Source organism: Dama dama, chromosome 23 (assembly GCF_033118175.1).
Source record: "Dama dama isolate Ldn47 chromosome 23, ASM3311817v1, whole genome shotgun sequence".
NCBI classification, from domain to species: domain Eukaryota; kingdom Metazoa; phylum Chordata; class Mammalia; order Artiodactyla; family Cervidae; genus Dama; species Dama dama.
Window position 1 is genome coordinate 25071169 of NC_083703.1, and position 21300 is coordinate 25092468.

General features: G+C 38.1%; 1 protein-coding gene across 1 annotated transcript in view; it reads left to right on the forward strand.

Moving 5' to 3' along the window:
• ARMC3 (armadillo repeat containing 3) overlaps window positions 1–21300 on the forward strand; it is a 122755-nt gene that overhangs the window by 55136 nt on the left and 46319 nt on the right. Inside the window, exons 5-9 of the mRNA XM_061127542.1 lie at window positions 2198–2323; window positions 5377–5445; window positions 5685–5860; window positions 7843–8037; window positions 10604–10787. Coding sequence (XP_060983525.1) covers window positions 2198–2323; window positions 5377–5445; window positions 5685–5860; window positions 7843–8037; window positions 10604–10787 — 750 coding nt within the window. The remainder of the gene's footprint in view (window positions 1–2197; window positions 2324–5376; window positions 5446–5684; window positions 5861–7842; window positions 8038–10603; window positions 10788–21300) is intronic.

A 21300-nucleotide genomic window follows, 5' to 3' on the forward strand; every position in this document is an offset into this window, starting at 1 on the left:
TTGCAGAGTCGGACACGACTGAGCGACTGAACTGAACTTAAGAACATCAGAGTATACACTCTCTTCAAGTGCATACAGAAGAACATTTATCAAAATAGATTATATTCTGGGCCATCAAAGAAGCCTTAATAAATTTAAAATCCCAATCATATAAAATATATGCTATTCCATATTAGAATTTAATTAAAAATCAGTAACACAAAGAACTCTGGACAATCACCCAATAGCTAGAAAATAATAACATACTTCTAAATAACCTAAGAATGAAAGTGGAAATCAAAAGGAAAATCCAAATTGAAAATGAAAACACAGCATATAAAAAGTTGTAGGATGCTACTAAAAGTGTACTTAGAAATTTATTGTACCAAATGACTGTTAGAAAACAAGAAGGTCTCTCAAATTTATGACCTCAGCTTCCACTTTAAGAAAATAGAAAAACAAGAGCTAATGAAACCCAGGCATTAGTGTTAAGAATATAATATACATGTGAACAGAAATCAATGAAATAGCAATAGAAAACAGAAAAACAATGGACAGAACCAATAAAATGAAAAACTGTTTTTTGAGATGAGTAAGAATAATAAAAATGTCTAGTCAGATTGATAAATAAAAAAATATAAGACAAATTATTGATATGAAGAATGAGGGAGGAGACATCACTACAGCTCTGACATATAAGGATAATTAAATATTATGAACAATATAAAACCAATAAATTCTACAACTCAGATGGATTGGACAAATTCATTTTAAGACATAAACTCTCAAAGCCCACTAAAGAAAAATAGATAGCCTGAATAGCCCCTTATCTATTACAGAAATGGAAATTTGTAGTTAAATATCTCACAAAGAAAACTTAGGTCCAGAGATTTTCACTGCTGAACTCTACCAAACACTTATGGAAAAAATAATACCAATTATACAAAAATTCTGTTAGAAAATTGTAAAAGATGGGATATTTCTCCATTGATTCTATGAAGCCACCATTTATTTAAGTATTCTAAAGTTTATCCTTAAATTAAAATTTCTTTGGGACTTCCCTGGCCGTCCATTGGTTAAGACTCCATGCTTCTGATGTAGGATGCTCAGGTTTGATCCCTAGTGAGAGAGAAGATCCTACATGCTGTGTGGCACAGCAGAAAGAAAATTTTTTTTTTTTTACAAAATATTTTCATCTAAAAAATTAATTTTTAGAACCTCAATAAAATGCAAAATTATGGAAAATTTGAGAAAGATTTTTGTAGTAATCAACCATGCATATTTAAACATTTTTTTCAAGTGACAAATTTAAGTATTTAGACACAAGGCAAGTCCATAGACTATAGGAAGATACAGTCTGTGTTTTGAGAACAGTGTTATCAGAATGAACCTGTAACTTCAGGTACAAAATATCTTCATTTTCTGAAAAAACTGAGGTAAAGAAATATTTTCCTCTTAAATTAATCTTGAAAATGAAATATGTGTCTTCATAGCTGGAGAAATTGCAAAGTTGAAATTAATCAGGACCTAAACATTATTCCAGACTTTGCAGAATGATATCCCACTTATGGGGTATGGATAATCTGCTTCTACAGCTGGGCTCGATGCTGGCCTTCAGTGACCTTCTGGTTCTGGGGCTTCTTGCTGTAGCCATGATGGCTGCAGGCAAGCCTGTTGGGTGAAAAATAAACACTCTAAACTCTACCACACACACTTGAACTTGAGGTGGAGATTCTCTGTGTCAGTTACGCCAGTAAGTATTACTGAGTGCCCATTACATGCCTGGCACTGTGCTAGCCACTGCAGTTATGAAAGAATAGAACAAAAAGGGTATCTGTCTTCATGGAAAGTCAAGTTACAGGCGAGGAAGCAAACAATCACAGAGATCATTAAGCGGTATGAAGAAAACAAAGCAGGAAAAAGAGCAATCAGAACGACTGGTATGTAGTGATGACAGTAGGTAGGATGGTCAGAGGAGACCCCTCAGATGGTTAAGTATGAGCTAAGAGAACCAAGGGAGGAAGCCAGTTTTGTAAACATCCAGGGAAAGGACAGCAACAAGCATCCAGTATACCTTTGCTCTAAAGTTTATCCTGGAGAAATACGTGTAGAAGCAGAGGAATGTGAAAGGCAAATGGCAAATTAACTGGAATGACACAAGGAAGAATTTTGATAAGATTGCTATCCATTTCTGATTTTATTTTACCTGTGATGGTAGGTGAGGAAAATAAAGCCACCCTCCTTGAACTTGGAGCTGTGGAACCTTTAACTAAGCTACTCACCCATGAAGACAAAATTGTGAGAAGAAATGCTACTATGATATTTGGAATTATGGCTTCTAATAGTAAGTATCTGCTTTTAAAATCATAATCAAGTAATCTCACTTGATGCATTATCCTTGTTTAAATTTAACCTTAAGGGATTCATTTTAATTTTATTTTATAAATCCATCTCTGGGGGTTCAGTAGACTAATTCTGCCATATTGAATGTGGCATATTACATTATTTATAAACAACAAAAAAGGGAAAATATTTAAATTTCTCCTGTTTTATTCTGTGTACACACCACAGAGTTTATACACCAAAGGTGCTTTATAATGCCTCCTATGCAACTCATTTTAAACACAGAAGGGTCCCTTGAAGGATTGGGTTCTTTGCCCAAAGTCATGCAGATGGCTAGTAGCAGAAGTGAGACGAGAGCTAAAATTACAACCTTACTCTCTAATAGTTCAGTAGACTTTCTGTTCACTAAATCTCTTATGATTTTTAACATTAGTGTCCATGCTAAGTCAGGTTCTCCTTCTAAATGATTTTGTGGAAGAAAGGGAGAGCTATAAATTCCTGTTTACACTTACATTTTCTAATGTAATATCTAGGTCTCTGTGACTTTTTTTTCCTCTTTATGTTCTTAGTTTCTATTATTGATATTATTTAGTATTCTTATCTTTCCATTATATGAGGAGTTTATCATCTGTGAAACCCTACAATTTATTTGCAGGTTTTTCTGAGCAGGTTTTTACATTGAATTTCATGAGTTTCTAAAGGAGTCTGTGGCCCCTAAATGTTACAAATACTCTTACATTTGGATGCTAAATGAGATGGCTCTTTTAGAACTGTCAAACCACAATCTGTAAGCTGGCTGACTAGGCTGTAACCAGTGCTAGGACCAATGCAGTCTGCAACTGCAAAGCTTAAATGGAAAGAGCTTGGCTGTCTTCAAGGTCTCCACTGAGTGCTTGAGTCTCAAGTATACTGAATTCTATGATTCTATGAAGTAGGTGAAAAAATCAAACAATTATTGGGGTTAACGCTCAGACAATAAAGAATCTGCTTGCAATGCAGGAAACCCAGGTTCAATTCCAGGGTCGGGAAGATCCCCTGGAGAAGGGAATGGCAATCCACTCCAATATTCTTGCCTGGAGAATTCTGTGGACAGAGGAGCCTGTCAGGGTACAGTCCATGGGGTCGCAAAGAGTCAGACACGAATGAGCAACTAACACTTTCACTTTAGCTGATTTTCTATTTGAACTATCTGGTGATATGGATAAAACACACCGCATCCTCAACTGCTCGTGAACCTCCTTTTTTGCTAAGAGAGCCAACACTATTATATATTATATTAATAACTGTTGCTTCACTTTTCATATGTGTCTAAGGAGACTTGGAATAAAAAAAATGAGCAACTGGTCATTTGACCTAAAATGAAGTCATGTTTCCAGACTAATATATAAATAAATACACCTCTGAAGCTGCATGGTTAAATCATCATCTTTGGACAGTCTTAAAATAACTGATGATTCTTCAGAAATTTGTATCTTCATACGCTTTTCCACATGCTTATAGTGGATGAACCAACAGAATGTTCCAACATTTCAGGTGCTAAAGGCTTGCTATGAAAACCGTCTTCCCCTTTGGCAGTTTCAAATAAATTCTTTTTTTTTTTTGGCTAGAGTGATTGAGCTATGTGCCTGTGCCATGCCTGGGCCATCCAAGATAGGCACTCAAATTACTTTGTTAAACCTTTTTATCAAACAGGAGCTTCTATCTTCTTTTACCTTCCAGCTAGTATTTATTTTTTTAAGTTTTTTTTTTTTTTTTTTTTAATGTGGACCATTTTTAAAGTCTTATTGAATTTGTTACAGTATTGCTTCTGTTTTACGTTTTGGTTTTTTGGCCGCAGGCATGTGGGACCTTAGCTGCCCAACCAGGAAGCAAACCCAAACCCCACTGCACTGGAAGGCGAAGTCTTAGCCCTGTATTTAGTTTAATGCAACCGAGATTCATTTAATTAAGTCAGCTGAAGAGGGAGCTTTCATCAGGATCCTTGTGAGAAGTATCCTTGTAAGCCCAGACTCTACATTACTTAAGGCAATCAGAAGAGCTCACTGTCTTAGGAAAAAGGTTGATGTAAAAGAGTATGTATGATCAAGAGTAAATTAGATGGTGAATATTATGCAACCAAAAAATTATGACTAAGAATTAATCCAAGAGCATAGAATGTCTTTCCTACACTTCCCCAAAACTCAATTATTCTTTTGTACTGAAAGCCTATTCACGTACATAAGTTCACTAGCCTTCTTTGAGTCATTTTGAACAGAACAGAGAGAAAGAAGTTTTGACTGGTTGAGAAACAGCTGTATCCCTGAGTCCCACAGGAAAAGGTGTCTAAGAAAAGGCATATATATCCAGTGGTGAGTCCCCTAGACCATATGCTTCAGCTGCTGCAAAGTGAACTTTTCCAAACTTCTGGTAGTGCTAATTTTGACTGACAGAAGAGATAAGCAACCAAGAAGAGAAACTGCAAAACTGAAGTAACAGCCGTGTCTATGTCTAAGAAAAAGGGGCTTAAGGAGAGCAAGAAAGAAATAGAGGCATAATTGTCTCGTTTTAATTAGGCTCCTATAAATAGGACAAAAGTGAACTTTAAAAAGTCAATATAACTAAACACTTTTGGCATTTGTGATAATCAAATGGAATGAATATAAGATGTACTTATGAAAAAAGGCTGAGGTTAATTCTTATTGGCATTCTGTAAAAAATCTAAATTTTAAAATATTTTTAGTATCTTCCCCCAAAAAAAAAAAACAAAAAAAGAATTACTGTTACATAATAAGCAAGTGTAGGGCATAGTAACTCTACTGATGGTATTCTAGGCACTTTTGCACATTTATGGTTATCTTTCCTAGTGTTTTGGAAAGTAGGACAACTGAGCAATCAAGGAACATGGGCTAGAGTCTGTCTGGAGTCAGACAGACCTACTTGCTATGTGATTTGGAGCTTCAGCTTTCTTATTTGTAAAATTAGGTAGTATTAGAACCTATCTCATAAAGAACTATTCCACAGACATTGCCATTATTGTTATTATTAAACATTAATATTCTGTTTCTTCTTTTGTAGATGATGTTAAAAAACTGTTAAGAGAGTTAGATGTCATGAATTCTGTGATTGCTCGGCTGGCTCCAGAAGGTAACTCTGCAACCTACATCTATTTAAAAAATGGGGAATGGTTTCTTATCCACTTCTGATTAAAGTGTCTATTGAAAATAGTTTATGAAACACCAATTGTGAATTATCATTAAAATCTCTCAAACTAAAATGGGTTCCAACCAAAGTGAGATTTGTGGAGCTTTGGTTTTCAAAGTGTGCTTTAAAATAATGGTTGAATAAGCCTTTACATACTTGTGTTATTTGTTTTTGATACACAGAAGAAGTCGTTATCCACGAATTTGCTAGTCTTTGCCTAGCAAACATGTCTGTAGAGTATACCAGCAAAGTGCAAATATTTGAACAAGGTGGATTAGAGCCTCTCATCAGACTGCTAAGTAGCCCAGACCCAGATGTGAAGAAAAATTCTATCGAGTGCATTTACAACTTGGTCCAGGTGAGATTAACTTCTAAAAATGTGTTTTGATAAAAACTGGTTATAGAATTTATTTTCCCATTAAAAAAAAAAGGAAAAAGCTTATTAAAAGGCTTCAGTTTTGATTCATCAGTTCATCTCAGTACTATTTAGTAGTTATCATTTAGAGAATAAAATAAAACGAAGTTCAGTGTCGATACTTTCAGTTTCCACAAAATAATTGTCCTGCGTGAAAGGGCATTTTAGAATCATAACCTAATTTTAAAGGAACAGAATGGCTTGCAGACTCTGGTGGGTTTATGCGAGGTAAGATGCGTTTCTTCCAAAACAGGGAATCTAATATTAGTGTTGAACTAGTTTTGACCTGGGCTTACCTACTGATCTAATCCTGGTGGTCCAACGGGTTGTACCCTACTGCACCCTATGCAGTTTACTAAGATTTTGGATTAGGCTTATTTGTTGGTGAAAACCTAGTGAGTTGAGTTTTGCTGAACAAAACGCATTGCTCACATTTGCAAGACGCTACTTTCCTTTGTAGCATGCTGGCTTCCTTTACCCCGCCCCCCACCCGGTCGCCTGCACCTGTCCTGTCCTCTGGCCACTCCCCCACAGCCTGTCACTCCCCAACCCAACAGGCACAGCCTCACGTCACCAGCAGGTCAGCTCCCCGCCGCTTTGCACAGCCTTCTCTGCTGCTTTTCCTGCTCAGGTTTCTGAACAATTCCGACACACATTTGATAAGCCTTAGATCAACTGCAAGTATAAGACACCATTTTAAATAGCCATCAATAGAATGTGAAAGAAGAGATATCGAAGCAAAGGTGAGGGAAGGTTCATTGAGAGACAGATATCTAGAGAAAATATATATTAACAGCAAACGATGACAAAGGGACTCATCACAAAAGGCACCCAAAAGCATGAATTCCTGGCCCCTGCGTGTCCTTGCCATGTGGCTGGATACCCACTGGTGTTACCTCTACCCTTACTGAAGAGCAAGTGCAACAGTGTCCCTCCTCTGGTGACTGTTCTTCATCCTACGGGCCTAAATAATCCTGCAGATGTGTTTGTGTGTTTCATCCTAAATCTCCTTATTAAGACTTAGCTCCCCTTTTCTTCATATCAGAAGTACTAGTTAATAACAGTGTATTCATTTCTTAGGACTGCTGTAAAGTACTACAGACTGGCTTAAAACACCAGGAATCTATTCCCTCCCAGTTGTAGAGGCTGAATTTCTGACTTTAAGGTGTCAGCAGGGCTGTGCTGTCCCAGACTCTGGGTGGAATCCTTCCTTTTCTCTCCCTAGCTTCTGACAGCAGCTCTGAATCCTTGACGGTCCCTGGTTTGCAGCCTCATCATTGCAATCCTTCCCTCTGTTGGCTCTCTCTCCTCCTCTCATAAAGACACTGGTCTTATAAGGACACCACTAAATACCCACTACTCCACTATGACCTTATCCTAACTAATTATATCTGCAACTATCCTACTTCCAAATAAGGTCACATTTTGAGGTTCTGGGGGCTAGGACTTCAACACGTTTGGAGGGGATACTATTCAACCCATAATAAGCAACAACCTACAATTTTTATGTCCAAAGAAAGCTTAATATTAGGGGCCAGTTGCGGGATGGATAGAGGAGAGCAAAGCTGGAAATGGAGATAGTTGAGGACAGAGGAGCCTGGGGTGGTGCAGTCCATGGGGGTGCAAAGAATTGGACACAACTTGGCAACTGAACAAGGACAAAAACAAAGAAACAGTAGCTTCTGAGAAGTCATGGATCATGTGTATTTCCTATTACTGACAATGTCTGTAGGGCTAATATGAACATTTTGGTGCTGTCAGTTGAAGGTTTGCTTATATTTGTTTGTGAGCTATTTTGGAAATGAATCTGAAGTAAAAGATGGGAACACAACTTATGTTCTTTGTTAGAAAATAGAGTGTCTCTATTCTTGAGACTATATTTTGCTTTAAAAATCACTTATTTAAACATTTGTCTTTCCTGGCAGGATTTTCAGTGCCGAGCAACACTTCAAGAACTAAATGCCATCCCTCCTATATTAGATCTCTTGAAGTCAGAATATCCAATTATTCAGTTGTTGGCTCTCAAAACCTTAGGAGTTATTACAAATGATAAGGAGTCCCGGGCCATGCTAAGAGAAAATCAAGGAGTGGATCAGCTTATTAAGATCCTAGAAACTAAGGTACCTGTAACCTTTATTGAATGCTCTATAAGAAGATGTATCTCTCCTAAGTGTTGTTATAAATGCATATTATGGAATATTTTTTTAATTGAAATTTTATTATATTTAAGCATAATATTAAGTATAATGGACTAATCTGCTTATATATTAGCATAATTAAATCAGACTAATGCTAGTGGCCATTCTAAAATATTTTTTTTTATCTTCTGATTTAGAAGATTTAAGATCTTTAAATTTTTGTTTATGGTCTTATCTTGAAACACCTGCAATTGGTCTTCTACCCTTTGTCTGCTCTAGTTTTCTCTAGGGTAAAGGAAGAAGAGTCATTTTCCACATATGATGGAGAGTAATCTGCTTTATTGAGTTTACTGATTTAAATATTAATCTCATCTAAAAAATACATGCATGGAAACACCTAGAATAACATTTGACTAAATATCTGGCTATTGTGTCCTAGCTAAGTTAAAACAAAAAATTGTTTGTTTTACAAACAATTTGTTTTCACAAATCCATCACTAGTCAATTTGGCATCCATACAGAGCTCCTAAATCATTAATCTCCAGATAAGAACAATGAAAGATCATGCTTCCACTTAACATGATACAACTTTCCTGTGTACAACCAAAAACACACTGTTCCCTTCCCCAGAGGAAAAGGTATAAAGTCCTTGGGTGATGTTTACTCTTCTCCTTCACATCCCATAATTTAAATACTAAGATATAAAACTAACTCTACTTAAATACTGTATTACAGGGACTTCTCTTTTGGTTTAGTGGCTAAGACCCCACACTGCCAGGTTCGATCCCTGATCAAGGAACTAGATCCCACATGCCGCAAATAAAGATCTCACATGCTGTAACAAAGATCCCGAGTGCCGCCACTGAGACCCGGCACCGCCAACTAAAGAAATAAATATTTTTAAAAATAAAATACCTTAAAAATACTATATTATAAAGTCAGTACATCTCATGTTACCTGAGGGGATAAGAGAGAGAAGAAAAAGATATTTCATACACACACACACACACACACACACACATTCATAACAAAATAAGGAAATACTCATGACAATTACAGTCCTCTTTTCTGTAACTAATCACATGGTTGTGGTTGGTATAAATAACAACTACCTTCTTTCAATACCCATTCCATATTCCCTTTGCCCTCCGCAAGTAGCCCAGCTCGTCTTGATTCTTTACCTGATGTGGTGACCCAAACCTTTATTCCTGAAGAGTCTGGACCATTTGTAGTTGTGCCTGCATTGGGTCATTATAGTTTTCCATCAGTCTTAATCACAGGGTATAGTATTACCAAAGAGATGATATAAGGGACTCCCTGTATTGCAGGCATACTCTTCCTCACCCCTATTGTGGAGTAGCAGTCCAATTTCCCTTGGATTGTTGGGATCAGTCACCCCAACCCACACAGTAACTCTCTTCTTCACCTATTGATTCAGAGGCATGAGGCCCCCAAAGAGACCAGGTGGCTGTCATTTCATTTCATTTCAGTGGACTGGACTCACTGCTGTGTCTCTGGGTGGAAGCATCCATCACTTTGGATCTAAGATTTCTAGATCAGCAGAGCCTATGTTTGTGGGTACAGGAAAGAGAAATTTTGCTACTGAATCACTATGGGTAACAGTGAGTGGAGCCACTAAATGTCCACTCCTTGGTTCCTGGGCCCATGAACGGTGGCTATGGGAGCAACAGCACCATATACTGGATGCTGTTTCAGAGCACACACAGCCCTGTTGAAGCGGAGTCTCCCAGAGGCCCCCGTACCAAGCCAGCTACTTCAGGATGGTGGGGCCCTGGGAAGGCCAGTGACCTCTGTGCCCATGTGCTCGCTGCTCCACTTCTCTTGCTGTGAAGTGAGTTCCTTGATCAGAAGCAATGCTGTACAGAATACCATGGTGGTGGAGCATCCTTGCTGTGTTTCTTTTACTTTAAGGATTTCTACCTTACATTTCTAACTGTTCAGATATAAGGTTGCAATTTTCCACTGCTGTGGGGACTCTGGAGGTTCCTCAGGCAAGAAAGTTGCACACTCACCATAACTCCTTCTACCAACTGGAGGTTTTAAGGAATATACTTCCCTTCAGCTTCTGTTTGCTTTTTCAAAAACCATTTTGTTTTTTTTTAGATTTTAAAGTTACTGTCCAGGATATATGTGTGCATATAGCTGATTCTTGACATTGTACAGCAGAAACGAACACAGCATTGTAAAGCAATTACACTCCAATTAAAAAAAAAAACTAAAAAAATAAAGCTGTTGTCGATGAAAGGCTGTTTGAGCAACTTCACTGGGATACCACTACTGGGAGTTTCCAGCAATAATTTTTTATCTATGAAATATTTTAAACTAGGGGAAATGAGAAGAGATGGGACAAGTGGCTAGGGAGAGTGATATTATGTTAATAAACAGAACTGTTTCCTTGGGCCTCTGTCACAACAAAATTAATTTTATTATATTCTGACTGATCGGAGCTCCCTCTTGTTGTAAAATTTGGCAAGTGTGAATTGCTTTTACTACAGTTTTCTAAAGTTGTGTTTGTTTTTATCATTAGGAATTGAATGACCTTCACATAGAAGCTCTTTCCGTGGTGGCCAATTGCATTGAAGATATGGATATCATGGTGCTGATTCAGCAAACAGGGGGTCTAAAGAAGCTCCTGTCATTTGCAGAAAACTCTACAATTCCTGAAATTCAGAAGAACGCAGCAAGAGCAATTGCTAAAGCTGCTTATGACCGTATGTCTCATTTTATATAAACTAAGCATACCTATTTCCTCCTGTATTCTTGATTCCGATTAGTACTAAAAAATGCTAGAGTATTTGTCTGCTTTTAAATGGGCATTTGAGGATAGTGCTATACTTAATATTGAAGGCTGAAATTCATCACAATGCCCATAAGTGAAGATAGAGGTTGCTTCACCAAGGATATAATAAACTCAATGTGATTTAATTATACCTTTAAAAAAAATAGCTCTTTCCTAAATTAAGTTTTAAGCCTTGATTTCTCCTGATTTTGAAATTTTACAGAATGCATGCACTGTTTGTGATCCTGAAAATGTCATTTCAATAAATCCACATTTGGAATGATATCTATACAGTAATTTTGAGTTGCAGCTGGAGTCTGGCTGTGCCATGTAATATAGCTATGAAAAATAATATGCTCATACTATATACAAAATACACTTTTCATTTCACTGGCAAGCTATGTTGACATAAACCTGTAAAATATGAGAGATTAATTACATCATGAGCACCAAAGATGAAATTATAGTTTCAATTTATGTATATTTGGCATATTTTATTTAATAAAGGATGTGATTTTATTTTCCCCTTCCACATCACTCCTCTTATAAATGATGACAGCTTTGACTGGTTTTAGTGATTTATATTCTAAACATATATACTCACATCTGTATATATGTCCATGTGTGTATTATGAAGAACATTTCCTTTTCCACCCATACTGGATTTCTTCAAAGCCCAGTTTTAATGCAGTATGCTGAAGTTCACTGCTCAGTACAAAGTCAATAGAGAGAGTGACCTCATGAGTTGTATCATAAAGGCCTACTCTAAAGACAGACCATAAAATTAATGCTGGCAAAATTGCTTAGTTCAGAATTCTCCCAAAAGGAACTTGGGCCCTGTCATACCTGGTCAGCTCTATTCTCTGTCTATCCCAGGCCTTCTTAGTTACTTGAGACCAGACGAGAGGGCAGTGGAAAGAGACGGGCAGTGTCAAATCTACAGCTTTTATATAAGGTCTCTTTGGGTTGCAGTCTCTCTTGTGATAGTGAGTTTAGTGGGTTTATTACCCTTCATGTGATACAGTTGTGACAAGAGACCGGATGGAGAGCTCTTATGTTTGAGTTCTACTACTAATTAACACTCCGGGCACTGCAGTGACCTAGGGATGTGTCTGTGAGTGAGCTACAGCCTCTCTGGAGCTGTTGATAAATTTGTTTATTAATGATTCATTAAGCCCCCAGTTTGTGTCAACAAATCCAAGGCAGGCAAGTAAGCAGACAATCATAATGCTGTGTTAAATGTGCTTGATGGTGGGCAAAGAAGATCCCCTAGGAGGGTCACCTAACACAGACTCGGATCAGACAAGCCTTCTTGGAAGAGGTGATTTGGCTAGGTAGGATGTAGAAGGGACGATGGGAACTGGCTGTGCAAAGAAGGTCCTGGTGGGGTTGGGGAGGCTTGGCAGTGCTCTGAGGAGAAGGAACAGTGTGTAAAGGTCAGGGAGGGACAGAATGTGGTAAGTTTCAGAACTGGAAGTTTTCAGAATGGCCAGTGAATAGAATGCAGCAGGAAACTGAGAGATAAGGCTGGAGTTGTAATGAGGCATCAAATGCTAATGGGCATCCCGAACCAAGTTGAAGGGCTTTGGACTTTATTTTCATAGCAACGAAGTGCCACTCAAATGACTTAGAGAAGGGAGGGAACACTGCAGTTTTTCACTTTTTAAAGAATGAGCACTCTTGCTACAAAGTGAAGAAGAGATTAGATGTGTGTGCGACCATTCACGGAAAGATCGGGAAAGGGCACTGCTGCGATGACCTAGGTGAGAGGGGAAGGGATCCTGAAATAGAGCCATGGGGGTCAAGATGGACTTGGAGGCATTTGCTGTGAGATCCCATGACACCCTGGGAGTGTCCGTATGGGTTTGTTGAAATGACTGTGTGGGGTGGGGGGAAAGGAAAGTGGTGCCAAGGACAAGGCCAGGTTTCTGGCTTGGACAGCTGGACATGGAATGGTGCCACTCACAGAAATGGAGAACTGGAGAAGAAGAGCAGGTTTGAAGAAAAGGAGAGGAAAGCATTTCCTTTTTGAAAAACTATGAAATACACATAGTATAAATTTCTCCATCTGCACCATCTTTAAGTGTACATGCATGCTAAGTCGCTTCAGTCGTGTCTGACTCTTTTTGACCCTATGGACTGTAGGCTGCCAGGCTCCTCTGTCCATGGGGTTCTCCAGGCAAGAATACTGGAGTGGGTTGCCATGTCCTCCTCCAGGGGATCTTCCCAACCCAGGGATCAAACCTGCATCTCTTTTGTCTCCTGCATGGGTAGGCGGGTTCTTTACCTCTAGTTTTAAGAGTACAGTCCAATGATATTAAATTCCTCCGCACTGTTGTGCTACCATCACCACCATCCAACCACAGGGGCTCTTCATCTCACAAGACTGACCCTCTGTACCCATGAATCAATAACTGCCCCCCACTTCTCCCTCCCTGTCATCCCTGGAATCCATCATTCTTTCTGTCTCTGTGAGTTATGACTGTAAGTACTTTCTATAAGTGGAATCATACAATATTTGTCCTTTTGTGACCGGCTTACTTCACTCAGCATAATGTCCTCAAGGTGTTGCAGAAGGGGGGAACCCTTCCAGGGCCCAAGAATGGGCTCTTGTCTAATACCTGGAAATGGAGTATCCAAGGAAACATGCATGCTGACAAAGCAAGAGACTTTATTGGGAAGGGGCACCCCAGTGGAGAGCAACAGGGTAAGGGACCCCAAGAGAATTCTGCCACATAGCTCGGGTTTTATGGTGATGGGATTAGTTTCTGGGTTGTCTCTGGCCAATCATTCTGACTCGGGTCCTTCCTGGTGGCTTACACATTGCTCAGTCAAGGTGGATGCCAGCAAGAAGGATTCTGGGAGGTTAGTAGGACATGTGGTGTCTCCTTTTGACATTTTCCGAATTCTTCCAATTGGTGGTGGCTTGTTAGTTCCATGTTCCTTATGAGAACCTCCTGTTGTAAAATAACTCATGGAAGCAGTTACTATGGTGCCTGCAGGATGGGCACTTTCAGTCAGCGTTTCCTCTAACAAAGGTTCATTCATGTTGCAGCATGTGTCAGGATGTCCTTCCCTTTTTAACTCTGAAAAATATGCCACTGTATACTTCTACCACATTTGTTGATCCATTCATCCACTAATCGACACTGGATTGGTTCCACCTTTTGGGTGCACTGAATAATGCTGCTATGAACGTAGATGCACAAATACCTCTCTGAGTTCCCACTTTCGATTCTTTGGGGTACATACCCAGAAGTGGAATTGCTGAATCATATGGTAATTCTATGTTTACTATTTTGTGGAACTGCCATACTGTTTTCTATAGCAGCTACACCATTTTACAGTCTTGTCAATGGGGCACAAAGTTTCCAATTTCTTCACATTCTCGCCAATACTTGGTATTTTCTGTCTTTAAAAATGTATATACTAATGTTAACAGGTGTGAAGTAGTAGCTCTCTGTCTTGATTTGCATCTCCTTGATAATTAATGATTTTGAGCATCTTTTTCATGAGCTTAACGGCCACTTAAAACATCTTGGAGACGTGTCAATTCAAATCCTTTGCCCATTTTTAAATGTGTTTAAAATTTTTTGTTATTGAATTGTAGGAGTTTTTTATATACTCTAGATATTAACTCCTTATCAGAAACAGGACTTGCAAATATTTTCTCCCTTTCTGTGGGTTGCCTTTTACCTCTATTAATTGTATCTTTTGATGCATAGAAGTTTTAAATTTTGATGTAGTCCAGTTTATATTTCCATAACTCCATTCATAAGTAGGTTTTTACAAATTTTGCTCCTTATACTGTTTTTAAGAACAATGTAATGATCAGTATTCATTTATAACATTCTTTTTTTACTTTCCATCATCATCAAAAAATTTTTTATAGACTAAGGGTTAGGATTAGAATCATCACTGGATGTCAAAAACACAGTTCAAACAAAAACACATAATACCACTCTTTAAGTTTTGTTTGCTGAATAAAGTTCTAACATGCACCCTAAATCAGCGTGCCTTTGACCTGGCACCAGGAGGAGGAAGGCGCTAATCACCATGTCGCCATGGGGTTTATGAACGGGCACTGACACCTCAGCAAGAGCACAGGCGGCCACCAGCAGCGTCTGAGGACGGGGAAGAAAAGTGTCACCACACAGATTCATCCTCAGACACAAAACCTCGTGCTTTTTATCTCAGTGACACTGAACCAACGGTATTTTTAAAGGACATGGTTCTGTTAGTAATATAATTACCTTGCCATCTTTATTATCAGTGTAATTAAAATGTAAACACTTCTCAGTGTAGCAATTCAAAGAAGGTAGTTGGTTAATATGTTAATTCATCTTTTAAATCTAGTATAGCCACACTGCAGTTAGCACTTTTGAGGTTTGGTGAGCACAGCTGGATTTTGAGAACACTCCCAGCAGGGTTGAGAAACTAATTGCCCACAGTATTTAAATTATTTTTAAAAAATTGTTCCTATAATTGCATATACACTGTTGTGGTTTTTTTTTATTGCAACAACCACATACTCCAAAGTTAGTCTTTTTTTTTTTTTTTCCAGTGGGTTTTGTCATACATTGATATGAATCAGCCATGGATTTACATGTATTCCCAATCCCGATCCCCCCTCCCACCTCCCTCTCCACCCGATTCCTCTGGGTCTTCCCAGTGCACCAGTCCGGAGCACTTGTCTCGTGCATCCCACCTGGGCTGGTGATCTGTTTCACCATAGATAGTATACATGCTATTCTTTTGAAATATTCCACCCTCACATTCTCCCACAAAGTTCAAAAGTCTGTTCTGTATTTCTGTGTCTCTTTTTCTGTTCTGCATATAGGGTTATCGTTATCACCTTTCTAAATTCCATATACATGTGTCAGTATGCTGTAATGTTCTTTATCTTTCTGGCTTACTTCACTCTGTATAATGGGCTCCAGCTTCATCCATCTCATTAGGACTGGTTCAAATGAATTCTTTTTAATGGCTGAGTAATATTCCATGGTATATATGTACCACAGCTTCCTTATCCATTCATCTGCTGATGGGCATCTAGGTTGCTTCCATGTCCTGGCTATTATAAACAGTGCTGCGATGAACATTGGGGTGCACGTGTCTCTTTCAGATCTGGTTTCCTCAGTGTGTATGCCCAGAAGTGGGATTGCTGGGTCATATGGCAGTTCTATTTCCAGTTTTTTAAGAAATCTCCACACTGTTTTCCATAGCGGCTGTACTAGTTTGCATTCCCACCAACAGTGTAAGAGGGTTCCCTTTTCTCCACACCCTCTCCAGCATTTATTGCTTGTAGACTTTTGGATAGCAGCCATCCTGACTGGCGTGTAATGGTACCTCATTGTGGTTTTGATTTGCATTTCTCTAATAATGAGTGATGTTGAACATCTTTTCATGTGTTTGTTAGCCATCTGTATGTCTTCTTTGGAGAAATGTCTGTTTAGTTCTTTGGCCCATTTTTTGATTGGGTCATTTATTTTTCTGGAATTGAGCTGCAGGAGTTGCTTGTATATTTTTGAGATTAATCCTTTGTCTGTTTCTTCATTTGCTATTATTTTCTCCCAATCTGAGGGCTGTCTTTTCACCTTACTTATAGTTTCCTTTGTAGTGCAAAAGCTTTTAAGTTTCATTAGGTCCCATTTGTTTAGTTTTGCTTTTATTTCCAATATTCTGGGAGGTGGGTCATAGAGGATCTTGCTTTGATTTATGTTGGAGAGTGTTTTGCCTATGTTCTCCTCTAGGAGTTTTATAGTTTCTGGTCTTACATTTAGATCTTTAATCCATTTTGAGTTTATTTTTGTGTATGGTGTTAGAAAGTGTTCTAGTTTCATTCTTTTACAAGTGGTTGACCAGTTTTCCCAGCACCACTTGTTAAAGAGGTTGTCTTTTTTCCATTGTATATCCTTGCCTCCTTTGTCAAAGATAAGGTGTCCATAGGTTCGTGGATTTATCTCTGGGCTTTCTATTCTGTTCCATTGATCTATATTTCTGTCTTTGTGCCAGTACCATACTGTCTTGATGACTGTGGCTTTGTAGTAGAGTCTGAAGTCAGGCAGGTTGATTCCTCCAGCTCCATTCTTCTTTCTCAAGATTACTTTGGCTATTCGAGGTTTTTTGTATTTCCATACAAATTGTGAAATTCTTTGGTCTATTTCTGTGAAAAATACCGTTGGTAGCTTGATAGGGATTGCATTGAATCTATAGATTGCTTTGGGTAGAATAGCCATTTTGACAATATTAATTCTTCCAATCCATGAACACGGTATGTTTCTCCATCTGTTTGTGTCCTCTTTGATTTCTTTCATCAGTGTTTTATAGTTTTCTATGTATAGGTCCTTTGTTTCTTTAGGTAGATATACTCCTAAGTATTTTATTCTTTTTGTTGCAATGGTGAATGGTATTGTTTCCTTAATTTCTCTGTCTGTTTTTTCATTGTTAGTATATAGGAATGCAAGGGATTTCTGTGTGTTAATTTTATATCCTGCAACTTTACTATATTCATTGATTAGCTCTAGTAATTTTCTGGTAGAGTCTTTAGGGTTTTCTATGTAGAGGATCATGTCATCTGCAAACAGTGAGAGTTTTACTTCTTCTTTTCCTATCTGGATTCCTTTTACTTCTTTTTCTGCTCTGATTGCTGTGGCCAGAACTTCCAACACTATGTTGAATAGTAGTGGTGAGAGTGGGCACCCTTGTCTTGTTCCTGATTTCAGGGGAAATGCCTTCAATTTTTCACCATTGAGGGTGATGCTTGCTGTGGGTTTGTCATATATAGCTTTTATTATGTTGAGGTATGTTCCTTCTATTCCTGCTTTTTGGAGAGTTTTAATCATAAATGAGTGTTGAATTTTGTCAAAGGCTTTCTCTGCATCTATTGAGATAATCATATGGTTTTTATCTTTCAATTTGTTAATGTGGTGTATTACATTGATTGATTTGCAGATATTAAAGAATCCTTGCATTCCTGGGATAAAGCCCACTTGGTCATGGTGTATGATTTTTTTAATATGTTGTTGGATTCTGTTTGCTAGAATTTTGTTAAGGATTTTTGCATCTATGTTCATCAGTGATATTGGCCTGTAGTTTTCTTTTTTTGTGGCATCTTTGTCTGGTTTTGGAATTAGGGTGATGGTGGCCTCATAGAATGAGTTTGGAAGCTTACCTTCTTCTGCAATTTTCTGGAAGAGTTTGAGTAAGATAGGTGTTAGCTCTTCTCTTAATTTTTGGTAGAATTCAGCTGTGAAGCCATCTGGTCCTGGGCTTTTCAAATTAATTCTTTTGGTCAGTTTTCCTGATGGAGTCCACTCAGAGGTTCTGTTTAGCAAAGTTGATTTAGTGCCATAATGGAAGTCTTAATTATACATCTGACATTTTAAGTTAGAGATTCTGGAAAAGTTTGAGATCTTAGTTATTCAGGGAAAACTAATAAGGACTACATATATTTTAAAACATTTTAAGGGCCACATACTTGAGATTTAAGTATTAATCACATTTTTTAATGAAACAGTTATGGCCTGACTGAATTCCAATTTTAAATAAGAGGAGCAAAGGATTAAAATGATAGGATTACAGGACATGGTTCATGATTGGTTTAAGACAAATGAACAGAAGTGTTAGTGACTTCCCTTGTGCCAGTGATGGCCAGATTGCTCGGCATATATCTGTGTATCAGACGAACAAAGACCAAAAGAGTATTTGCAAAGATAGTGACATCTGACCATGACACTGCTTCTGTGAAAAAGGGCAATTTTAAAAAACCATTGTTGAAAGAAGACAAATTATGTATTAACCTAAAAGCGGAAACCTAGTTGCTATAATTTCTGAAGATATCTCTGGGAAAAAACGTTAATTAAAATATGCACAAGTAATTAATTCTACATGTCGATGTAATCTAAGTTAATATCAACATTTTTTTTCTACCAAAATATTCTCTTTTTTCGGTATATTGTCTGTATATTGTCACCCTGCTTATTTAACTTACATGGAGAGTACATCATGAGAAACGCTGAACTGGAAGAAGCAGAAGCTGGAATCAAGATTGCCGGGAGAAATAGCAATAACCTCAGATATACAGATGATACCACCCTTATGGCAGAAAGCGAAGAACTAAAGAGCCTCTTGATGAAAGTGAAAGAGGAGAGTGAAAAAGTTGGCTGAAAGCTCAACATTCAGAAAACTAAGATCATGGCCTCTGGTCCCCTCACTTCATGGCAAACATAGGGAAACAGTGGAAACAATGACAGACTTTATTTTTTGGGGACTCCAAAATCACTGCAGATGGTGATGGCAGCCATGAAATTAAAAGATGCTTGCTCCTTGGAAGAAAAGTTATGACCAACCTGGACAGCATATTAAAAAGCAGAGACATTACTTTGTCAACAAAGGTCTATCTAGTCCAGGCTATGGTTTTCCCAGTAGTCATGTATGGATGTGAGAGTTGAACTATAAAGAAAGCTGAATGCCGAAGAATTGATGCTTTTGAACTGTGGTGTTGGAGAAGACTCTTGGGAGTCCCTTGGATTGCAAGGAGATCCAACCAGTCCATCCTAAAGGAAATCAGTCCTGAATATTCATTGGAAGGAATGATGCTGTAGCTGAAACTCCAATACTTTGGCCACATGATGTGAAGAACTGACTCATTTGAAAAGACCCTGATGCTGGGAAAGATTGAAGGCAGGAGGAGAAGGGGACAACAGAGGATGAGATGGTTGGATGGCATCATCGACTCAATGGACATGAGTTTGGGTAAACTCCTGGAGTTGGAGATGGACAGGGAGGCCTGGGTGCTGCAGTCCACAGGGTCACAAAGAGCTGGACATGACTGAGCGACTGAAGTGACCGACTGATTCTTTTTTTGTACATTAACATTCTAAGAGCATATATCACACATCCTTCTATTTTAATCATTTACATTGACTTTATTAAAGACTTGTCGTCGTTGTTCAGCTGCTAAGTCATGTATGATTCTTTGTGACCCCAGGCTCTCCTAGGCACACCAGGCTCCCCAGCCTCCCCAGGCACACCAGGCTCCCCTCTCCTATCTCCCGGAGTTTGTTCAAATTCATGTCCATTGAGTTGGTGATGCTATCTAACCACCTCATCCTCTGCTGCCCCCTTCTCCTTTTGCCTTCCGTCTTTCTCAGCGTCAGATTCTTTCCCAATGAGTTGGCTCTTCACATCAAGTGGCCAAAGGACTGGAGCTTCAGCTTTAGCATAAGTCCTTTCAATGAATATTCAGGGTTGATTTCCTTTAGGATTGACTGGTTTGACTTGATTGATTGATTGATTCCTTTGGGATTGATTTGCAGTCCAAGGGACTCTCAAGAGTTTCCTCCAGCACCAAAATTCAAAAGCATCAATTCTTTGGTGCTCAGCCTTCTTAATTGTCCAATGCTCACAATGCCTACTGAAAACACCATAGCTTTGACTATATGGACCTTTATCGGCCAAGGGCTGCCTCTGCTTTTTAATATGCTGTCTAGGTTTGTCATAGCTACAGTCACCATCTGCAGTGGTTTTGAAGTCCAAGAAAATAAAATCTATCACTGTTTCCACTTTCTCCTCTTCTATTTGCCATGAACTGATGGGACTGGATGACATGATCTTAGTTTTTTGAATGTTAAATTTTAAGTCAGCTTTTTCAACTGTCATCTTTCACCCTTATCAAGAGGCTCTTTAGTTCTTCTTCACTTTCTGCCATTAGAGTTGTATCATCTGATATGTGAGATTGTTGATATTTCTCCTGGCAATCTATTAATGAGAATCAAACTTAAGACAAAATTTTCTAAGAAACTGTAATTAGCAAGAAATTATTTGTAAACTGTTTCTTTTCCAACTTGTGTTTTTCTATTATAGCATTAAAAATGAGTTTCATTTAATGTAAATATTGCCTAGTATATGCTTTTAATAACTAATAATTTACTTAGGATTAAATACAGAATACAAAACAAAAAATTGTTTAATAGTCTATATACTCTAAATACTGCATTGAATTTACTTCAATGTAGTATTTGCTTTTGTATAGTAATGAGGCTGTCACTTATTAGAAAATCAAACTAAATTGACAGAAAAACATCAGGAACAAAAAGAACATTAAGAATACCTTGGTTTTCAATTTAGTGTTTTATAGTGGGGTGAATATCATGGTAGGTACTTAATTTGTTTTCAGACAGAGTTGTACTATGTTTATATTATATTTATGGCAACTTAGCAGTTATTTTCATTTTTGCTATGTCAGCATGTATTGTAACAAGAAAAAAGATGATTATAAATTCCTTAAGACTTGGAATCACACTTTATTACTCATTTTTACTTTCTCTGCTCTTCTCTTGAACATCTAGCTTACAGGTTTGTACATCTTAGGCATTCTTCAAATATTGGGCTTTGTATTTAAAATAAACAGGTTTTGTGCTCAGTGAGAAGACAGCGTGTGT